This window comes from Martes martes, assembly GCF_963455335.1.
Source record: "Martes martes genome assembly, chromosome: 1".
Lineage (NCBI taxonomy): Eukaryota > Metazoa > Chordata > Mammalia > Carnivora > Mustelidae > Martes > Martes martes.
The window spans coordinates 150,284,595-150,305,761 of NC_137888.1; the positions used below are offsets into that span (position 1 = coordinate 150,284,595).

The 21,167-nt window shown below is 36.6% G+C and overlaps 1 protein-coding gene across 5 annotated transcripts in view; it reads right to left on the reverse strand.

Annotated features, from left to right (window-relative positions):
* OXSR1 (oxidative stress responsive kinase 1) overlaps nt 1–21,167 on the reverse strand; it is a 101,665-nt gene that overhangs the window by 16,253 nt on the left and 64,245 nt on the right. For all 5 annotated transcript variants that reach the window (XM_080821523.1, XM_080821524.1, XM_080821522.1 and 2 more), the window contains 6 exons: nt 17,317–17,426; nt 13,878–13,979; nt 11,377–11,510; nt 6,726–6,774; nt 6,012–6,077; nt 3,221–3,343 (listed from right to left, as the gene is read on the reverse strand). In XM_080821523.1, coding sequence (XP_080677649.1) covers nt 3,221–3,343; nt 6,012–6,077; nt 6,726–6,774; nt 11,377–11,510; nt 13,878–13,979; nt 17,317–17,426 — 584 coding nt within the window. The remainder of the gene's footprint in view (nt 1–3,220; nt 3,344–6,011; nt 6,078–6,725; nt 6,775–11,376; nt 11,511–13,877; nt 13,980–17,316; nt 17,427–21,167) is intronic.

Here is a 21,167-nt window from a genome sequence, read left to right on the forward strand (position 1 = left end):
GTATTTTCCCCATGTAAGCCTCAGAATCATCCATTTCTCCAAGGAGCCCTCATTCTTTTAGTAGAGAATGACATTAAAGACCAAGATCTGGGCATAAAGTGAGCTCACTGTTACTGCTTTCCTGACTCTCTGCATACCTGATAATCTTTGATTAGATGCCAGATGTTGTGAATTTTACTTTGTTGCAGGCTGATAATTTTGTATTGCTATAAATCTTCTCAAGCTTTGTTCTGGAATACAGTAAAGTTACTTGGAAATGGCTTAAGCCTTTTGGATCTTGCTTTTATGAGTTGTTAGTTGAATCTGCAGCAGGGCTCAGTATAGGGCCATATGCTCCCCAATACTTAGACAAGACCTTTCTGAGAACTCTACTCAATGCCTTGTGAATTACAGGCTTCTCCACTCTGACTAGTGGAAGAGGCACTGTTCTTGGCTCTCTGAGAGCACTGAGCACTGTCACCCAGTCTCAGGTGGTTTTCTCACATGTATTTCTTAAAGAGTATTCTGCTGAACACTCAAAAAGGAAGTTCTGTAGACTTCTAAACTTCTCTCTCTGTATAGCTCTCTCCTCCCTGGTACTCTACCTTATCGATCTCATCTGCCTTAGTCTCCCTGGATCCTTAGCCCTATTTCCTCAACTCAGGAAAACACTCTTCAAGCTATAATGAAGGGAATAATCAATCAAACAAAACTGCTCCACAACTGACATAAGTGTTAGAATGAGTAGAGAAGGACACTAACATAGCTATTTTAACTATACTACAGTTACTACATCCCACATTATCTTCAAAAGGTAAGACATGAAGGTATAAAAATGAACAAACACAAAATCAAGCTTAAAATATTTAATGTCTGTGATATAAAATAGATTGAATGGGATTAGCAGCATTAGGCACCGCAGAAGAAAAGATGAATGAACTTGAAAGTCAGCAATAGAAACTGTGCAAAATGGGATGGAGTAAAAAGAGAATTTTTAAAAAATGAAAAGAAAATCATTGACTTGGCAATTTTAAAGCAACTTAATATACACGTTACTGGAGTCTCCAAAGTGCATGAAGGGCAGAAGAAAGTATCTGAAAATATAACGGCTAAAAAATTTCCAAACTTGATAGAAACCAATAAACCCATAGATGCAAGCTCAATAAACCCCAAGCACAAGAAAAACATGTAAATAAACCAACCAAACAACCAAACCAGGCATCAAATTGCTCAACTCTATTCAAAAAGAAAAAAAATCTTAAGAGCAGCCAGGGTAAAGATACATAGAACTTATAAAAGAACAAGGCAAGGATACCAGCAGATTTCTCAAAAGAAACAATACAAACAAGAATATGGTGAAACAACGTCTTTAAAGTACTGAAAGAAAGAGCCTATCAATCTAAAAGTTTATACTTAGCAAACATACCTTTGCAAAACAAAAGTGAAACAGAGACATTTCAGACAAAAACCTGAAAGAAATCAACACCAGCAGATCCACATCACAAAAAATGTTAAGGAAAGTTCTTCAGAATAAAGGAAATGATATAAAGATGGAAATTTGGATCTACACAAGAGTCTATAATGAACATGTGTGGAATTTTGTCAAAGTTTTTTCAGAACATATGAAAATAAGAGTATGATTTGTCTTCTCAGTAGGCCATTAGATTTTGTCAAAGTTTTTTCATCTATCTTTAGGCCTATTAATATGATAAGAACTCCTAATATTGAACCATCCTTGCAGACTACCCCACTTGATGATAGTGTGCATTTTCAATGTAATTCAATTTAAACAAGACTTTCCTTCTACAAAAGAATTCATGTCCTCAAAAATAGTTACAGAATATGAGAAATACAGAAAATTACTTATTTTGAGAACAAATTCTATAATTTTCTAAGCTATTTACATACCAGTGTATTAGGTTATAAAAAAGCTAAAGTATTTCAGAACTACAAGATTTTATTTTCGTTTATTTTTAAAGATTATTTATTTATTTATTTGAGTGACAGAGAGATAGCAAGAAAAAGCACAAATGGGGAGGAGAGGGAGAAGCAGGCTCCCTGTGAGCTGGAAGCCCAATGCAGGGCTCGATCCTAGGCCTCTGGGATTACGACCTGAGCTGAAGGCAGATGCTTAATGGACTGAGCCATCTAGGCACCCCCCAAACTACAAAATTTTAAATAAATTTCTCTTGCAGATGGCTAGGGGATAATAATCAGACATTATAATTTATCTTCCCAAATAAAATCTGTTGGTCAGAGGAAAAATTCCTATGAAAATCTCTTTCAAAGTAAGCTAAAACTTCAAGATTCACGTACCTCTGGCTTCCTTTGACCACTTCAATGTAACATTATCAAACAATATCAATTTAAGGAGGAATCATATAAAAAGTAAGGAGAAAAGAAACCTGTCTCACATTTTAATAAACTCACAATCCTAATGTAAACAAATGTTTATATATATATTTTTTTTAATGAACTTTCCAAGGTTAGAATGTAATAAATATTTGCCGATTCTCATTGGCAAGGTCTCTACAAAGTAAAGCTTTACTTCTAGCTCTGCAAAAAGACTTCATCTGACAAGATCAACAAATATTCAGTGCTGATCAGCAAAGTCATGAGTGCTATGGCAGAGGAGATCTTACAGGCAGGAAGAGATATACCATCTACCCACCACTAATACCACAGAAAGGTTTTAGGCAGTCAAGGCTGTGATGAACCTCAAATATTAATATTTCCCATACATATTTCTATTCCTGGGAATGAGTCCTAACAATCAACTTGAGGCATTAACTTGAGGAAAGAGTGATGGGAAAAAAACAAAACAAGAGCTCTGTCTTCACTGCTTCAAGCAAACACATCCACAGACACACACAACCATCCAGGATATAGCAACTAAAGAAAGGTATACTATTCCGTGATCACTTCTTCCACAATGTTTAATCAGTCATCAGTCCTATCTAGTGTACTCTCATCTCAGACACAGTTTACATCTCTAGATTTTGGTCATTTTTATATACCATAAATATCATATTCAAACAGATGTGTCAGTCCACTCTTCCATGTAGGATTAAATGGGCTCTTACGGTTAATAACTTCTTCAAGGAAATTCTGTCATTAACACTTGTATTTTCTATGTTTTAGATGGTTAAGCTGAACAGAACCAGAGAATATCGTATCATCTCAGAGGCTTCAAACAAAAAGATAGAGCTCTATCTTAAACATAGAGTTTAACAAGACTTACCCTGAGTTGTGAAATTGCTGCTTTCCCTTCCTCACTTTCTTCATCAAATTCGTCATCACTCCACTCCCAGCCGCCATCTTCGGTCTTATGAAGGCGGCCACTGGAACCTGGTACTCTCCGAACCTGCACATGAGGAAGAGAGATGTGGATTATGGTAGTGTTTGATATTTACTATATATACTGCATGTGTCTTGCACCCCTCCCTTGCTCTCTGTGCTCCACTACCTACCTGTCTTTACTCTAACCACTGACTTACCCTATACATCTATACTCTTGGGCCCAAGCACCAACCAAATCCTTCCTATGTGAAGTCACAGATCAAATCTTATTAATGGTTTCAAGTTGAGAGATTTGCAAAATTTTTCTTCAGCCCCCAAAATAAATAAACCCAAGACAGAGAAGATTCTGGTTTTTTCAAAATTTTAAATTTAAAAATCACAATTATACCTGCAGTTTCAAGAGCACTGTATCTGTGCAAGTTTTGTTAAGAAAAACAGCAATCTTCTTTTATCCTCTTACAGGGAACCACTTTCAACTCATTGTAGCATATTCTTTTTAAATTCATATTCCTCTAAGTAATGTATTATTATTACCCCTTGATTCTTTGTTTTAAGAATTACCTACTGGACTTCCCACTATGAAAGATGAGAATTTAACCCTATTATCAACCCCCATAACTCTTTTCTCAAGATACAGTGAAATTTTGGTTAAACCAATATTCAGTGTTTCCACCACATGATTTCATTAATGAGACAGTTAAGCCTTATTGTATATTACAATTACTTTTCTCTCTTGTGTAACCTTTTTATTTCCCTTGGAATTAATAATATTTGCTTATTTTCATGTACTTATCATATTTAGCCCCACACTGTCTCCCAGTCGTGTAAATCTCCTCTCACCACATTCATATACAGTAGGTACTTCTCAGGATCACCTTCTAGAGGAAGTTGCTACCCCAGCCTCCTGATCTGCTCCACCCTAGACTGGTTTCTCAGGTCTCCCTCTATCACCTGCCATATGACTTTCTCTTCCTCAGTTTAAGTACTTCCTCCATTATTAGCATGGCACACTAATTAAAGCCATGCATTTCTCAACTTTGATTCCATCCCCAGAATATACAGTTTACCTGGTTTAAAAAAAAAAAAAAAAAGTCTGGGTTGGTAGAAATCATTTTCTTTCATAACACTATATGTAACTGTTTCGCTGTGACCTGGCTTGTAGGGGAGCTACTGATGTCATTATGATATCCAACACCGTCCACAATCTTTCCCCCTTCTCTGGAAGCTATAGAATCCTCTTTTTGCCTCTAGTATTCCAGCAATGTGTCTTAGTGCTGGTCTATTTCCATTCATTTTGCTACGTACTTGTGCTTTTTTAATCTGGAAATTTGTGACTATCCAATTGGAAATTTCTCTTGAATTATTTTTTCAGTGATTCTCTTTCTTCTATTTTCCTCCATTCTGCTTTTCTGGAACTTATTTACTCAAAATTGAACCTTCTCAAATGATCCTCTAATGCTCTTGTCTTTTTTCTTCTGTTATTTCTCTCTTGGTGTTTGGGGCTCTATTTTCTGGGAAATTTTCTTAGCTTTACCATACAACCATATTAACTATTTTCATTTCTTCTATAATGTTTTCCACTTCTGAGAGCTTTTTGTTTATGGTGGTGTCAGTGTCCAGATGCTCCTTTTTTAAGTACCAGCTCTGTTAAGATAAAATCCATATACCATATAATTGACCCATTTAAGGTTCAATTATTTTTAGTATATTCTAAGTTGTGTAACCATCTCCATAATTAAGTCTAGATCACTTTCTTCACTCCTCCACATGGCAAAAACAACACCCCAGACCCATTAGTAGTTACTGCCCATTTCCGTATAATCCCAGTCCTGGGTAACCTTGAATCTACTCTCTGTCTCTACACATTTGCTTATTCTGGACATTTCACATAAACAGAATCATATAATATGTGGTCTTTCGTAAGTAGCTCCCATGATTAGCATAATGTTTTAAAGGTTTATCCATGTTATGACATGCATCAGTACTTCATTTCTTTTTATTGCTTAATAATATTCTATCATATATCAGTACTTCATTTTTAATTGCTGAATAATATTCTGTATTATGGACACATGACATTTTATATATCCATTCATCTACAGATGGATAATCAGGCTATTTCCACTTTTTAGTTATTATGAATTAATGCTGCTGGGAACATTCATGTACACAACAGCTTTGTGTGCACATGTGCTCAATTCTCCCAAGTAGGCCTAGGATGGAATTGCTGGGTCATATGGCAGCTTTGTTTAGTGTTTTTAGAAACTGCCAGACTACTTTCTGAAGTGGTTGCCCATTTCACATTATCATCATTAGTGTGTGAAGGTTCCAATTTCCTTACATCTTTATCACAGTTGCTACTGTTTGTCTTTTTTATTACAGTCATCCTAATGGGTCTTCGTGGTTTTCTGTGTAGTGTGAGGAAAGGGCTGAACTTCACAACTCACTCTGGTAGCTACAGACAGTGATTTAACAGAGTCTAGAATTAATTAATCAATTGTGTGACATACCTTTTCATTCTAGTAGACAGCACACCTAGACATACTGTAGGCTAATATTTATTAAATGAATATATCAAAGAACACTAAAGAAAGGAAAAAATGAGTAACACTTAAAAAAAGCATTTTTTAACATATACATAACATAACAAAGCATTTTTGAACATATACTTTCAAAATGCGGAAGTAAATTCAACCAATTTCCTAGGAAACCAGAGTAAAATCTCCATTTACCTTCTTAGCTCTTTCAGAAATAGTTGGTGCTCTCTGCAGTATTTTTTCTTGAAGAAATTCTTTATTCTGGAGAGGAAAAGTAAGTTTTCTTCTTACAAGTTTTTACTGAACCAAAGAAGCTGACACAAATATTCACTACAATTAAAATGTGATATAGTAACTGTTTTATAAAGAAGTTTGAGGAAAGTTTCCATTCTTTTTTCTTTAATTCTAAAGCTCCTTTAGAAAAGGAGTTTCACAAATCGAGTTTCACAGATTGAGACAAAGCTTTAGTGTACTGTGTGAGCCATTATATATGAGAAGTTTGCTTTACCATATGTCCCTCAGGATCATGGTCCCACATTTTCAACTACAGTAACATCCCACTTATCTATTCCTCTTTGGGAAATGAGATGTTAACTAACTCAGCAGCAAACTTTGAAATGACAGTTGAGTATTTTTCATAGATTATATTACTACTGGCAAAATTTAGTATCAATTGTTCCTGTTAAAATTTAACCAGATGTTCAAATTAATTTATACGAAAAATACATTTACTAATTCGAAAGCATGTGTCTTAATTACCAAAGGTCATAAGATAATGCCCCCAGCAATTATCTGATCTACCATCATTTTTCCAAACATCACCTTAAGAAAAAGCAACTTCTTAGCAGTAAATCTAATTAGGTAATGAGGAGGATCACATGAACACATAAAATCAAAAGAATTTCCTACCTTTGCTTTTTGGAAAAATTTGTGCCTTAACAGTTCTGCTGCTGTTGGTCTAAAACCAGAAAAGAATGTTTTAATAGTTAATTCAAGTGTAATTGCGGGTTTCCATCTTCAAAAATGAGAAAAGGATTTCTTGAGCAGCGAGATAAAATCTCAGTGTTCTCCACTTTCCTTAACGGGCTAAAAAGCAAAAAGCAGGATAAACTAACTCGGTACAAGACACGGAGTAGAGAAGAAAACTCAAATAGAAATGATCTGATAATTATTACAGGTCCTTTGCAAAATTCGTTAGTGAAATGTTTCTTCTGAAATCATGACTTCTTCGTGGCTTTCAACATATTTGCTATTATTTTGCCAAGAATATCATTTCCCAAAAAAAGTGGGCAGTATCTACTTTAACAAGGCATAAAAATACATGTAACCTCACAAAGAGGAAATGGACCAAGTCAAGCCCTGTGCCTCTTGACACATGCCTGCTTGCCAGCCTTCAACTTAGGAAACTACATATTCTTAAAAATAAATCTAACAATTTTCTTTAAAAAAAAGATTGAAGATTCTGGAAGTAATGTATATATTCTATATATATACTGAATCTACACTCAGTTTTTTGCTCGACTTTGCTTGAATAAAGGCATCATCATTGTCAATTATACAAACTTGTAAATATTATGACAGAATAAAGGATAAACAATACTACACTTAAGAGACTGGACCTGATTACACCATACACCTACCATATAACCCTCAGTAAATCTCTTCTCCAAGGTTCTGTATTACCTGGTCAAGTTCCTGAAGGCAGTGTTCTTAAACATTACTGTACATTATAATAAGCTAGGACTTTCAAAACAAATCCCGAGGCCCATAGCAATTAAAGCAGAATCTGTGGGGGCAAAACCCACACATCATTTTTTAAAATTCCCTGAGTGATTCTAATGCACGCTCACACTTAAGAACCAGGGCCTCAGAGGATTATTGTACAGTTTAAAAGAAGAGATGTGAAAGTGTTATGTAAACTGAAAGCAGACATTATCCTTCCTATTTTCTCATTCAATCAAGATTTCAGTATGTTCAACAGTTTGCATCACATTGCTTTATATGATTAATCCTTTTCTTCTGAGTTCATTTCCTTCTTTCTAGTGTACCATTTCTAGGAGTTCTTTAAGTGATATACATGACTGGAAACTCAATTTTTGTCTGAAAAAAATCTTAATTTCATGCTTATTCTTGAATAATAGTTTGGTTAGACTGGGAATTCTGCATTTTTATTTTCTCTCAGAATTGTTCCAGTATATTCTGGCCTTAACTGTCATTAGGAAAGTAGCTGTTAGTCTACCTGCTATATTCCTCAGTAGGTAATCTGCCCCCTTAGCTTGCATTTAACAGATTCTCTTTGCCTTTGAATCCAGCAGTTTAGAGACTTGTGTACAAATGGGAAAAGGGAAATACTGCTTGGAATTGGTGGAGGGAGGGATGGCTATAAGTATTTCATCAATTCTAGAAAATTCTCAGCCATTATTGCTTTAAATATTGCTTCTCCTGATCTTCCTAATCTTTCCTTAAAGTCTACAGATACATATACATGTGTATGTGTATGTACATGTGTGTGCCCCCACACACTGAACCTTCCCATTCATCTTCTTTTTATATTTCCATTTTTAAAAAAATCTTTCTGTGCTTCATTCTGAGCAATTTCCTCAGTATAGTGTGATTAAGTAAGAGCAGAAAGTCCACAGTCAAATTGTATGGGTTGGAATTCTAGCTCCAACATTTATTAACTGTGTGACTTTGGGCAATGTTATTTAACAACTCTGTGATTCAGTTTCTTCATTTGTAAAACAGGAAAAATAATAGCACCCTCCTCATACAAGTACTGTAAAAATTAAATGAGATGATATATGTTGTGTTTACAGAAGTGCCTGGTAACTTGATTAGTAGTCAACAATTATCTCTTTTTTGTTTTATTGGCTGTTCTATTTAACCAATCCACTGAAGTTTAGTTTCCTTTTTAACTTTGGAATGTTCTAAACAAGGTCTAATTTTGGTTTACAAGCTGGAAATAAGATGTTCTACAGCTTCTTTTTCTTCTGAAATAATTTTAGGCTTACAAAAGAGATGCAAAGATAATACTGAGGTCCTACATACCTGTCACCAGCTTCCCTCAATGTTAACATTTTATATAACCGTGATATAATTATCAAGAAATTACCTAAAAACATTAACAGTGCTACAGACTTTAAAATATTAATACTGGTACAACATTATAAACTATAGACTTTATGCAGGTTTCCCCAGTTTTTGCACTAACATCCTTTCTCTGCTCCAGGATCCAATCCAGGACATCATTTTGTTTTTAGTCTTCGTGTCTCTTTCATCTCCTCCAACCTCTGCCACTCTCTCAGTCATCCCTTTCCTCACTCTTCTAGAAGAGTGGTGGTCAGGGAGTTTACAGCATATTCCTCAGTTTGGCTTTGTCTGATGTTTTCTCATTACAGACTGAAGTTAAAGATCTAGGGAAGGAATACCTCAGGAGTGGTATGTCCTGCACCTGGTATCAATATCTGGGAGTATGTAATAATAAATATGTCTTACTACAGCTAATGCTAACCTGGATCACTTGTGAAGAAGGTGTCCACTTTCAAATCTTAGTTATTGTATTTTTCATTTCTAGTAGCTCCATTTGTTTTGTCTTCTTGGTCATACTCATATTCTCTTCCTACAGTTTTGATTTCCTCCATTAGGATTTTAATTACTTTAAATATACTTATAGTCTTTTCAGGTATCTTTGCATTATCCAAAGTTCTCGGAGCACTAATCCTTCTGCTTGCTGTGTCTGCTGACTCTGGTCTACTGTGTAGCATTTTACTATGTGTTCTATAATTTCAGCTTCTGGTCTCTTCAGTGGGGCTTTATTTGCAGGAATCTCATGGATCTGGAATTTAGAACAATTCGAATGGTATAGTTTTCTAATTGCCAGATATAAAACTGGCTTGGCAAAACTTTTTTTACTCTCTAATCTTGTGGGCTCCTGGATAATATGGGCCATATAAATTCCCACTGTCAACTTATGGAATGTCCAGGTCAGAGGACTGGATTATTCAGGAGAAATTCTGTTGTGTCTTTGTGATGATGGACCATATTTTGTTTTCCGGTCTGTCCTTTTACTCAGAAGGCAGACTTGCAAAGGTCCCAGCCACAAGCAGGGATCTCAGTTCAGAATCCCCATTGGCTGGGCCAGTATCTCATTTTCAGTCCCCACCTGGAAATCAGAAATCTAACTGAGTATGTTATTAGAATGAACAGTGTCCCACTGAGGATGGCCACAGGATCAGTTCATGACACATCTTCTCTGAATTAGGTCATCCTCATTATTTCTAGCACCTGAGGTGCAAGCTTATCTCTGGGTTTGGTTTTTAAGTTTGATAAATTTATTCAGCACTTCTGGGTATTTGTGACAAAAAAATCCTGTTATTTTAGTCAGTTAACTAGGCAGAAGCAAAAGTATTCCCTGTTGGGGCGCCTGGGTGGCTCAGTGGGTTAAAGCCTCTGCCTTTGGCTCAGGTCATGGTCCCAGGGTCCTGGGATAGAGCCCTGCATCGGCCTCTCTGCTCTGCGGGGAGCCTGCTACCTCCTCTCTCTCTCTGTCTGCCTGTCTGCCTACTTGTGATCTCTGCCCATCCAATAAATAAATAAAATCTTGAAAAAAAAAAAAAAGTATTCCATTTTTTTATACTAATTTATTCAGAAAAAGAAAAAAAAGTTCTAATAGCACAGGTTTGAACTTTGCTACCCGTTTTTCTTGTCCTTTCCAGTATTTCCAACAGTAAATTCTGAAGCCCCATGAAATACACTAAAGATGTGACCAAGGGTATCAATTAAAATCTTTTACTTTTGTTGATTGTCAGAGAAATCAAAATTCAAAAACTCTTAGTGCTGAAAAACCGAGTAGAATATATGTGTGAAACAGAAAAATGAGATACAGTGGAAACAGAGCCCCAGGTAAAGAATCAGGAGTTTTGGATTCAAGTCCCACCTCAATGACTAGGTAGCTGACTGACCTTAAAGATAAAAGATTATACTTAATGACTTCCAACACCATTTGGTTCTGTTTAATTCATAAAGATACAGACATTAGATGATGTTTATTCACTTACTTGCCTTCCAATCTGTCTAGTGTTAACAAGTAAGTGCTTTGCATTTTTGGTCCACTCATCAAAATATCTTTCCAATAAGGAAATACATATGATTATTTGGTATTACATATAACATTTGCTTTGTGTATTTCTTTTGTTATTAAAATTGTAAACAGCATCAAAATATTTGTTTGCTTATGACTTTTAAATACATTAAAAACAAGCCTTCCCACTAACATGATATTTTATTAACACAGAATTCACAAAACACAAATATATGAAAAATGAGCCAGGAACTAGCTGAACTATTAGAGTACACTATATACTAAAAAGAAGGGAGAAAGTAATTCATTCCTTTCCAATCTAGTGTAACAGTCCCTGTATATTTTTTCTACAGTTTATATTTAAATAAATACAAATGTATTTGAATATGCACAAATAACTTCCTGCACATGAATGTACGTATCTGATACTTAGACTTCCCACAATGGTTTACAGTATTAGGTGCTTTATCTCCTATTTACCTTTTTTCTGGATCCTTTTGAAGGCACAATGAAATCATTTTCCTAAATGATTTTCCATATTTTTTCAGCATTTCTTTGTCTTGAACACCAGTTTCCAAAGAAGGAGGATCATTTTGTAGTGTCAGCATTAAAACCTGGAAAAATTTTCAATATAATATAAAATTTCTGATGTCTCATTAAGTTAAATATTGTGGTCAACATTCTTCTATAGACAACCTCCCAATATATAAGCAGTTCACTCTCGACCAGTTATTTGGACACAGAGTTATTTAGGTGTTTTCCACACAAATAATATCCTACAGATAATTGGTTTCCCAGGTAAAGAGGCTGCAAGGGCTCAACTGTATCAGCACTGAATGCCTTTTAGTAAGAACCCTTTCTTTATGCCCTCTGTCCCCATTCTTATACTGCCAAACTACCTGCAAAAAAAAATTAAAATCAGGGATGCCTCAGTGGCACAGTCGGTTAAGGGCCCTGGGATCAAGTCCCACATTGGGCTCCTTGCTCAGAGGGGAGCCTGCTTTTCCCTCTGTCTGTTCTGCGTGCTGCTTCCCCTGCTTGTTCTTTCTATGTGACAAATAAACAAATAAATCTTAAAAAAAAAAGTCCTTATCTTAAAAAAAATTTTACAAAACAGTTAAAATCATACCAAATTTAAAAATAAAATACAATCAAGTAATAAATAAATAAAACCATGGCAAAATTAAAAATGTGATCTTGCTGATTCTACCTATTCATGGCTCTGTTTTAACATGACCCTTTGTAATCTGGCCTTCTCTTCCCAGAACTCCTCAGCCACTCTTTTTTTTTTTTCTTAATTAACATATAATGTATTATTTGTTTCAGGGGTACAGGTCTGTGAATCATCATCTTACACAATTCACAGCACTCACCACAGCACATACCCTCCCCAAAGTCCATCACCCAGCCACCCTATCCCTCTCCCACCCTGCCCCCCACAACCCCAGCAGCCCTCAGTTTGTTTCCTGAGATTAAGAGTCTCCTATGGTTTGTTTCCCTCCCCGGTCCCATCTTGTTTCACTTGCCCTCCCTTCCCCCCCCAACCCCCCCCCCGGCCCTGCCTCTCAAATTCCTCATATCAGAGAGATCATATGATAACTGTCTTTCTCTGATTGACTTATTTCACTTAGCATAATATCCTCTAGTTCTATCCACAGTGTTGCAAATGGCAAGATTTGGGTAGTGTTCCATTGTATACATATACCACATCTTCTTTATCCATTCACCTGTTGATGAACATCTAGGTTCTTTCCATAGTTTGGCTACAGTGGACACTGCTGCTATAAACATTCAGGTGACGTGCCCCTTCGGATCACTACATTTGTATCTTTAGGGTAGTGTGCAATTGCTGGGTTGTAGAGTAGCTCTCTTTTCAACTTTGTGAAGAACTTCCACACTGTTTTCCAGAGTGCCTGCACCAGTTTGCATTCCCACTGACAGTGTAGGAGGGTTCCCCTTTCTCCGCATCTTCGCCAACACCGGTCATTTCCTGACTGGTTAATTTTAGCCATTCTGACTAGTGTTGAGGTGGTATCTCACTGTGGTTTTGATTTGTATTTCCCTGATGCCGAGTAATGTTGAGCACTTTTTCATGAGTCTGTTGGACATCTGGATGTCTTCTTTGCAGAAATGTCTGTTCATGTCTTCTCCTCAGCCATTCCTGAGAAACCACTGATAATACCTAGTTAACAGAGCTTCCCTTTTTCAGTTCTCACTCCTCCTACCTTCTCTGTGGTAACTGACAGTTTTGATTATTCTGTCCATCCTAAATCTCTTCCTTCTTTGACTTTCATGGCAACACACTAGTTTGATGCACAAAGGTGTTAATAAGGAAGGTCATATTTATATAATGAGATTCGGGGTGATTTTTCTAAACTGTGTGACTTCTTTATAGAAGCATAAGCCACTTTCTTTTTTTTTTTAATATTTTATTTATTTATTTGACAGAGAAAGAGATCACAAGTAGGCAGAGCAGCAAGCAGAGAGAGAGAGGGAAGCAGGCTCCCTGCTGAGCAGCCAGCCTGATGCCTGACCCTGAGATCACGACCCGGGCTGAAGGCAGCGGTTTAACCCACTGAGCCACCCAGGTACCCCACATAAGCCACTTTCTAAACACAAAGTTAACACTAAAGAAAAAAAGGGGCTGTAGTCAGAACTAATACTTGCTTTTCAGATTCAATTTATATTTACTGAAATGGAATTACTAAAAGATGGGAGGTATTTCTCATTCTGGGCAAATAGGCTAACATGTGTATGTCTGGCTACAATTATAGGACTCACTGCCTTTGGTGGATGAAAAATAAATCTCATCTCCTCCCCCACCTCCTTTTAAAAAATAAACCATTCCTTTGGCCTTAAAATAGCTTCCCACTTTACAGTTCTAAAAACTCACCGTTTTCAAATCCATTTATTTCCTAGGAGTAGGCTCTGAAAAGAAACTGGGACATGGGCTGGGATAGTACTTTGACTATGAACCTCACCTTCATTGGTGGATACTTATGGTAAGGAGCTGCCCCTGTAGCCAGTTCAATTGCTGTGATCCCAAAACTCCAGATGTCAGCTTTGAAATCATAGCCTCGGACCTGTAAAGAACATAAAGATATATATGATTACTTTTAACACCCTAGAAGCACTTTAATTTAAATTTATTTTTTCTTTAGTAATCTCTACACCCAACGTGAGGCTTGAACCCATGACTGAGATCAAGTGTAGCATGCTCTTCTGACTGAGCCAGCCAAGTACCCCTAAAAGCACTTATAAAAAGTAACTTCTAATACTTATCAAGAACCATTAAACTGTTCATTCGCTTTAAATCAATAAAGTAATCTAGAGTAGGAAAAGGCTAAATATATTTGGTAACAGACGAAAGAAAAAGCAATCAGAATGAATGTTCCCCAACAATGGGGAAATTGTTAAGTACAGAATACTCACTTAAAAGAAATGTTAGTTAACTAAAAACAATGTAAATGAATTCTACATGAAAATACGGAAAACCAAAAAAAAAAAAAAAGAAAAAACGGAAAACTAGTTGTGATAAAGCATTTATGAAGAAAAAAGGATACAAAATTCCTCACAAGTTTTGATACTCATTACAAAAGTGTATAATATCTTTTTTCTTTTTAAGGAAAAGGATAGAACTAGAACAAAACTATTAGGCAGTAGTACTATGTCTTTGGTTTTCCAAATTTTCTATGTTATAGTCTTATTTAATCTCCTTAATTTTTATAATGAAAAAAGACACAAGGGGTCTGAATATTTTCAATTGTTGATGTGAACATGTGGCCAAATTTGTCCTTTTATACTGTCATGAGCACATTATAAAATTAAATATTTTCTTTTTTTTTTAAATGATTTTATTTATTTATTTGAGAGAGAGAGAGAGAGAGAGCATGAGAAGAGGGAAGGTCAGAAGGAGAAGCAAACTCCCCACCAAGCAGGGAGCCCAATGCAGGACTCGATCCTGAGACTCCAGGACCATGACCTGAGCCGAAGGCAGTCACTTAACCAACTGAGCTACGCAGGCACCCCAAATATTTTCATTTTCTATCTTAAGCAACACAGGAGAAGAAATATATGGGGGGAGTATGTGGTTTGGGACCTGAAATTAAAGCTCCATACAAGGTGCTGCCTTGACATGTGGCAAAAGAAGGTGGGTCCCTAATGAACTAAGTACAAGTTCCCCTCCCCAGTCTGTTCCTAAGGATAAGGTCCCTTAGCCCAACAATCCTGCTCTACTGGACCAGGCCAAGTTCCTGCTCAGCCTTGAGTAGCAGGTTTCAGCTCCCCACCAGCCCTCAGAATTATTCAAATGAGCCAATTACCTTTGCAAGGAAACCAAGGGGCACCTCACTCTCTTGATAGTACAAGGTCTGTTTCCCACAGCAACCGTTTACCCACTCTCTTCCCGAGAGGAGCCCCATGTGTCACGTCGCGTCCTCCTCCCTGCAGCTCTGTGTGTACGTGACGAATGAACTGCTATCAGTCTTACCAGTCCAGTGTGAGGTGTCCAGCATCTGCATAACCCTAGAGTGGGAATGCTTCCCTCACCAACAGGGTGAACACAAGCATTGTAAGAGTTAAAAGTGAATTCCATTCTACATACTGACTTTGATATACTTAAAAGATACATATATAAAACATCTAGAGGAAGCTTGAAACTTCCATCTAGGGGTTTAGGAAATAAGACTAGAATGAATATACTTTAGAAAATACAATAGATGGGGCGCCGGGCTGGCTCAGTTGGTGGAGCATTATGATTCTTAATGTCAGGGTTGTGGGTTGGAGCCACAACCCTGCAAAGATTACTTAAAATAGATATAGAGAATACTTAAAAATAAAATGTAGAGATTACTTAAAATGAAGAGATTACTTAAAAATAAATGTAGATTTGTTTTTGTAGAGGTTATTTAAAAATAAAATCTTGAGGGGGTGCCTGGGGGCTCAGTGAGTTAAGCAACCCACTCTTGATTTCAGCTCAGGTCATGATCTCAGAGTCATGAGATGGAGCCCTGCATTTGGCTCTGCATTCTGTGGAGTGTGCTTCTCCCTCTCCCTTCCCCTCTGCCCCCTGCCTTGGCTCATGTTCTATCTCAAATAAATACAATCTTAAAAAAAAAATAATTTTGTTTAAGCACTCCTAAAGGTGCTCTTCAGGAGCAATCTGGCTGGCTCAGTCCGTAGAGCACACAACTCTCAATCTCAGGGTTGTGGAGTTCAAGACCCACACTGGGTGTGTAGACTACTTAAGGTAAAATAAATAGATAAATAAATAAAACCTTTAAAAAAACATAAAAAACTTAAAATAGAATGGGTGGGAAGCAGAGATGAGGCTAATTAGTGAGAGAAGAATTCAAGAACAGGTCCTGGGAAGTAGAAGGAAGGCAGAAAAGAAGTCAGAGACACAGCCTGGCCGGACAGGTAGGGGAAGAATGAGGAAATTACACTAGAGAAGCTGAAGATGTAAATAAAGGTGGAAATGATCAACTGTTTCAAATGACAAGAGAACAAGTAAGGCAAGGAATAAGAAATGAGCCCTGATTTGAGAATTAGCAGAGTTTCCATAAAATGACTACATGAGCAACATCTGACTGTAGTTGTTTGAAAGCAAATGGGAAATGGGGTTGTGGACAAAACTAGTCCTTCAAGAACCACAGCAGTGAATCTATGTGTACAAAGATTAGGTCGTTTAATTTGTAACACGGAAACTATTACTAAACCAATCTTCATTATTCCTTAGGTTGTATTTGGTATAAATCCTGAGTTTCATATATCATTTGTAAAGATCTAGAGGTCTGTTTTGAAGGGTGGACCCAAATCCTAACCGAGGAACAGAAACATCTATTTCCCGAAGCTAACCCAGCATACGTATCCCCACTTTTTCAAAGACCCCATTAAGCCATTTGGCTTATATGAAAGAACTATAGTAGTTCCTGTTTACACTATGGAAAGAAATCAGGAAAGGATTTTCCCTTTTACGAAAAAAGTGAAAATGACGTTCAGTGCTCGCCATGACGGAGGCAGTGCCCCAGCCGAGCAACGAGCCTGGTGTAGCTCAGCTCCTTCCCAGGGAACCACATTCAGGTCAATCCACCAAAGCTTTGAATTATGTGAGTATCTTTGTTTTAACTCAATTTATTTTGTGTATCCAATAGCAAGATGTGTTCTATGGTATCAGAAAGGCCTAAGAGAGGTTATTTTTTTGTGTCTGGAAATGCTAAAAAATTTTTACAAATAAATTAGTGGTCACTGTTTCTTTCCTTTGTGCCATTTCAGCTTACAAAGGGTTTCACAGAACAAACTACTTTCCATTAGTGGGGGATACCTGTACAACGGTACACCAAACAAAAGCAAATGTTGCTGTTATTTTTTTCATTCTGTACAAAACCATAAACCATTTTAAAAAAATGAAAGACAAAGTACCTGTTCCATAACTTCAGGCGCCATCCAGCAAGGAGTTCCAACAAAGGTCTTTCTCACTTTATTCCGGGTAATATCACCACCAGTTGCTAAAAAAGCACTAACTCCAAAGTCTGAAATAGATAAAAGAGCAAGGTATTAGAAGTATATCAATGCCGGTGGACAGGAAAATAATAAATAGTCTACATACAAACAACATGACATTTTCTCTTCTTTCCACTGAAATTCTTGACTAAAGACATAGCTTAACATGTCCCTCACTCCACTCTCCACCCTCACACATGATCATCTCAACCGATTTTTCTCCTTGCTCCTTGCTCCACTCCATTCAATTAGCATCCCCTGGACTAAAAATCTGTACTACTACACAATAATTCTTAATTCTCCTTCTCCCTAGCCAGCAGCAACCATCATTCTAACTCTCTGTCTCTATCATTTTGAATACTCTAAGGACTCATATAGGTAAAATCATATAGTATTTGTCTTTTGTAGCTGGATTATTTTACTTAGCATAATGTTCTTGATGTTTATCCATTTTGCAGCATATTACAGAATTTCCTTCCTTTATAGGCTGATGTAATACGTATATACCATATTTTGTGTATTCTTTCATGTGTTAATGGGTGCTTGGGTTGCTTTCCCATTTTAGCCATGGAGAATATGCTGTTGTGAAAAGGGGTGTCCCAATAATCATCTGAGTCCCTCCCCTCAGTTCTTTGGGATTCTATACCCAGAAGTGGAATTTCTGGATTACATAGTAATTTTGCTTTTCATTCTTTGAGGAACTGCCATACTATTTTCCACAGCAGCTGTACCATTTTATGTTGCTAACCAACAGTGAACAAAGATTCCAGTTTCTCCACATCCTCTGTATTTTCTAATTTGGGGGGTTTTTTGAATAGTAGCCATCCTGATAGATCCAAGGTTGGATCTCACTGTATTTCTGATTTGCATTTCCCTAATGATTAGTGATGTTGAACCTATTTTTAACGTGCTTACTAGCAATTTGTATGTCCTCTCTGGAGAAATGTCTACTTAAGCCTATATTCTAAAAAATTCAATTTATTTAAACTAAAACCAAAACCAGTTCATTCATTTTTCCTGTCCCCCACCCCTGCCTCTGGCAACCACCAATCTGTTCTCTGTATTTATGAGCTTAGTGTTGAATAGATATATTAGATTCCATATGTGAGAGATTACATAGTATTGTCTTTCTCTTGTCTTATTATACATAGTACAAAGCCCTCAAGGTCTATCCATGTTGTCACAAATGGCAAGATTTCATTATTTTTTATGACTGAATGATATTCCACTGTATGTATACACCACAATCTCGCTATCCATTCTGAGACCTGTATCAATGAGCTTACTATCTACATTTCCTTCTAGGAGCTTTAAGGTTTCAGGTCTTATATTCAAGATTTGAATCTATTTTGAGTTAATTTTTATCTATAGTGTAACAGAGTGATCCAATCCAGCTTCACTCTTTTGCATGTGGCTATCCAATTTTCCCAATACCACTTATTGAAGATACTGTCCTTTCCCCATTGTATATTCTTCGTTATTATAAATAATCATGAAATTAACTCACATATTTCTTTCTGAGTTAGTATTTTCATTTTCCTCAGATAAATACCCAGAAGTGGAATTACTAGGTCATACAACAGTTCTATTTTTAATTTTCTGAGGAAACTCCATACTGTTCTCCACTGGCAGCACCAATTTACATTCCCACCAACAGTGCATAAGGGTTCTGGTTTTTCCAATTCCTTCCCAATGCTTGTTGCTTCCAGTCTTTTTGATAATAACCATTCTAACAGGTGTGAGACAGTATCTTGTGTATGAGGCTCTGATTTGCATTTCCCTAAGAATTAATGACATATAGCATCTTTTCAATTTATCTGTTGGCAATCTGTACGTCTTCCTTGGAAAAATGTCTATTCAGATCTTCTGCCCATTTCTTAATCAGGTAGTTCAGTTTTTGATATTGAGTTGTACAAGTTCTTTATGTATTTTGGGTATTAGTCCCTTACCAGATATTTGATTTGCAAATATTTTCTTCCATTCAGTAGGATGCCTTTTCATTTTGTTGATATCCTTTGCTGTGCACATTTTTATTTTGATATTCCCAATTTGTTCATTTTTGCCTTAGTTGCTTTTGGTGTCAGATTCAAAAAAACATCACCAAGACCTATATCAAGGAGACTGCTATCCGTGTATTCTAGGTGTTTTATTGCTTCACGTCTTTTTTTTTTTAATTTAAGATATTTATTTATTTATTTATTTATTTAAGAGAGAGAGAGAGAGAGAGAGTGTATGTAACCAAAAGACAGCATAAGCAGGAGGAGGGGACAGAGGAAAAAGCAGGCTCCTTGCTGAGCAGGGGCCCAATGTCGAACTCGATCCCCGAACCCTGAGATCATGACCTGAGCTGAAGGCAGATGCTGAACTGACTGAACCATCCACGTGTCCCTACATTCAATGTTTTACATTTCTTACATTCAAATCCTTAATTTGAGTTAATTTTTGCACATGATATAAAATGGTGCTCTACCTTCATTCTTTTACATGTGGCTGTTTAATTTTCCCAACACCATTTATGAAGACTGTATACCCACTGTATACTCTTGACTCCTCTAGGATATTTTAATTACCCATGTGTGGGTTTATTTCTGGGCTTTCTATTCTGTACCATTGATATCTTTTATGCCAGTATCACGCTGTTTAATTATTACAATATACTTATCTACATACTTTGAAATCAGGGAGCATGATGCCTCTTCCAGCTTTGTTCTTTCTCACCACTGCTGTGGCTATATGAGGTTTTTTATGGTTCCACACAAATTTTAGGATTATTTATTTCTCTGAAAAAATGATCCATTATAATTTTGTTACAAATTATACTGAATCGGGACACCTGGGTGGCTCCATTGGTTAGGCGGCTGCCTTTGGCTCAGATTCATAATCCCAAGATCCGAGATCGAGTCCCGCATCAGGCTCCTTGCTCCGCGGGAAGCCTGCTTCTCTCTCTCCCTCTGCCTGCCACTCTGCCTGCTTGTGCGCGATCTCTCTCTCTCTCCGTTAAATAAATAAATAAAGTCTTTAAAAAAAAAAAAAAGGAAATTATACTGAATCTGTGTATTGTTTCAGGTAGTATAGACATTTTAACAATATAAACTCTTCCAATTCATAACCACAGAATATCTATTAATGTCTCCAACATCTTTCTTTAATGTCTTATAGTTCTCCATGTACTGGTCTTTTACCTCTGGTTAAATTTATTACTAGGTATTTTTATTTTTTTGATGAAACTACAAATAGGATAATTTTCTTAATTTCTGATAATTCATTATTAATGTACAGAAATGCAACAGATTTCCATGTACTGATTTTGTATCCTGCAATTTGATCATTCTAAAAGTTTTCTGATGGGAGTCTTTAGGATTTTCTATATTTAATATCATGTCATCTCCACACAGTGACAGTTTTACTTCTTGTTTTCTAATCTGGATGCCTTTGATCTCTCTTTCTTGCCTAACTGCTCTGCTAGTACTACACCGAATGAAAGTGGCAAAAGTGGGCATCTTTGTTTTGGTTCATCATCTTACAGGAAATGCTTTCAGCTTTCTACCACTAAGTATATTGTTAGCTGTGGGCTTAACATACATGGCCTTTGCTATAAGGTATGCTCCCCCTATACTGGCTTTACAGAGAATTAGAAATGGATATTAAATTTTGTTAAATGCTTTTACCACATCTGCTGAGATGATATAATTTGTATCCTTCACTTTGTTTATGTGGTATATCACATTGACTAATCTGCATAGGTTAAACAATCCTTGCATCCCCGGAAT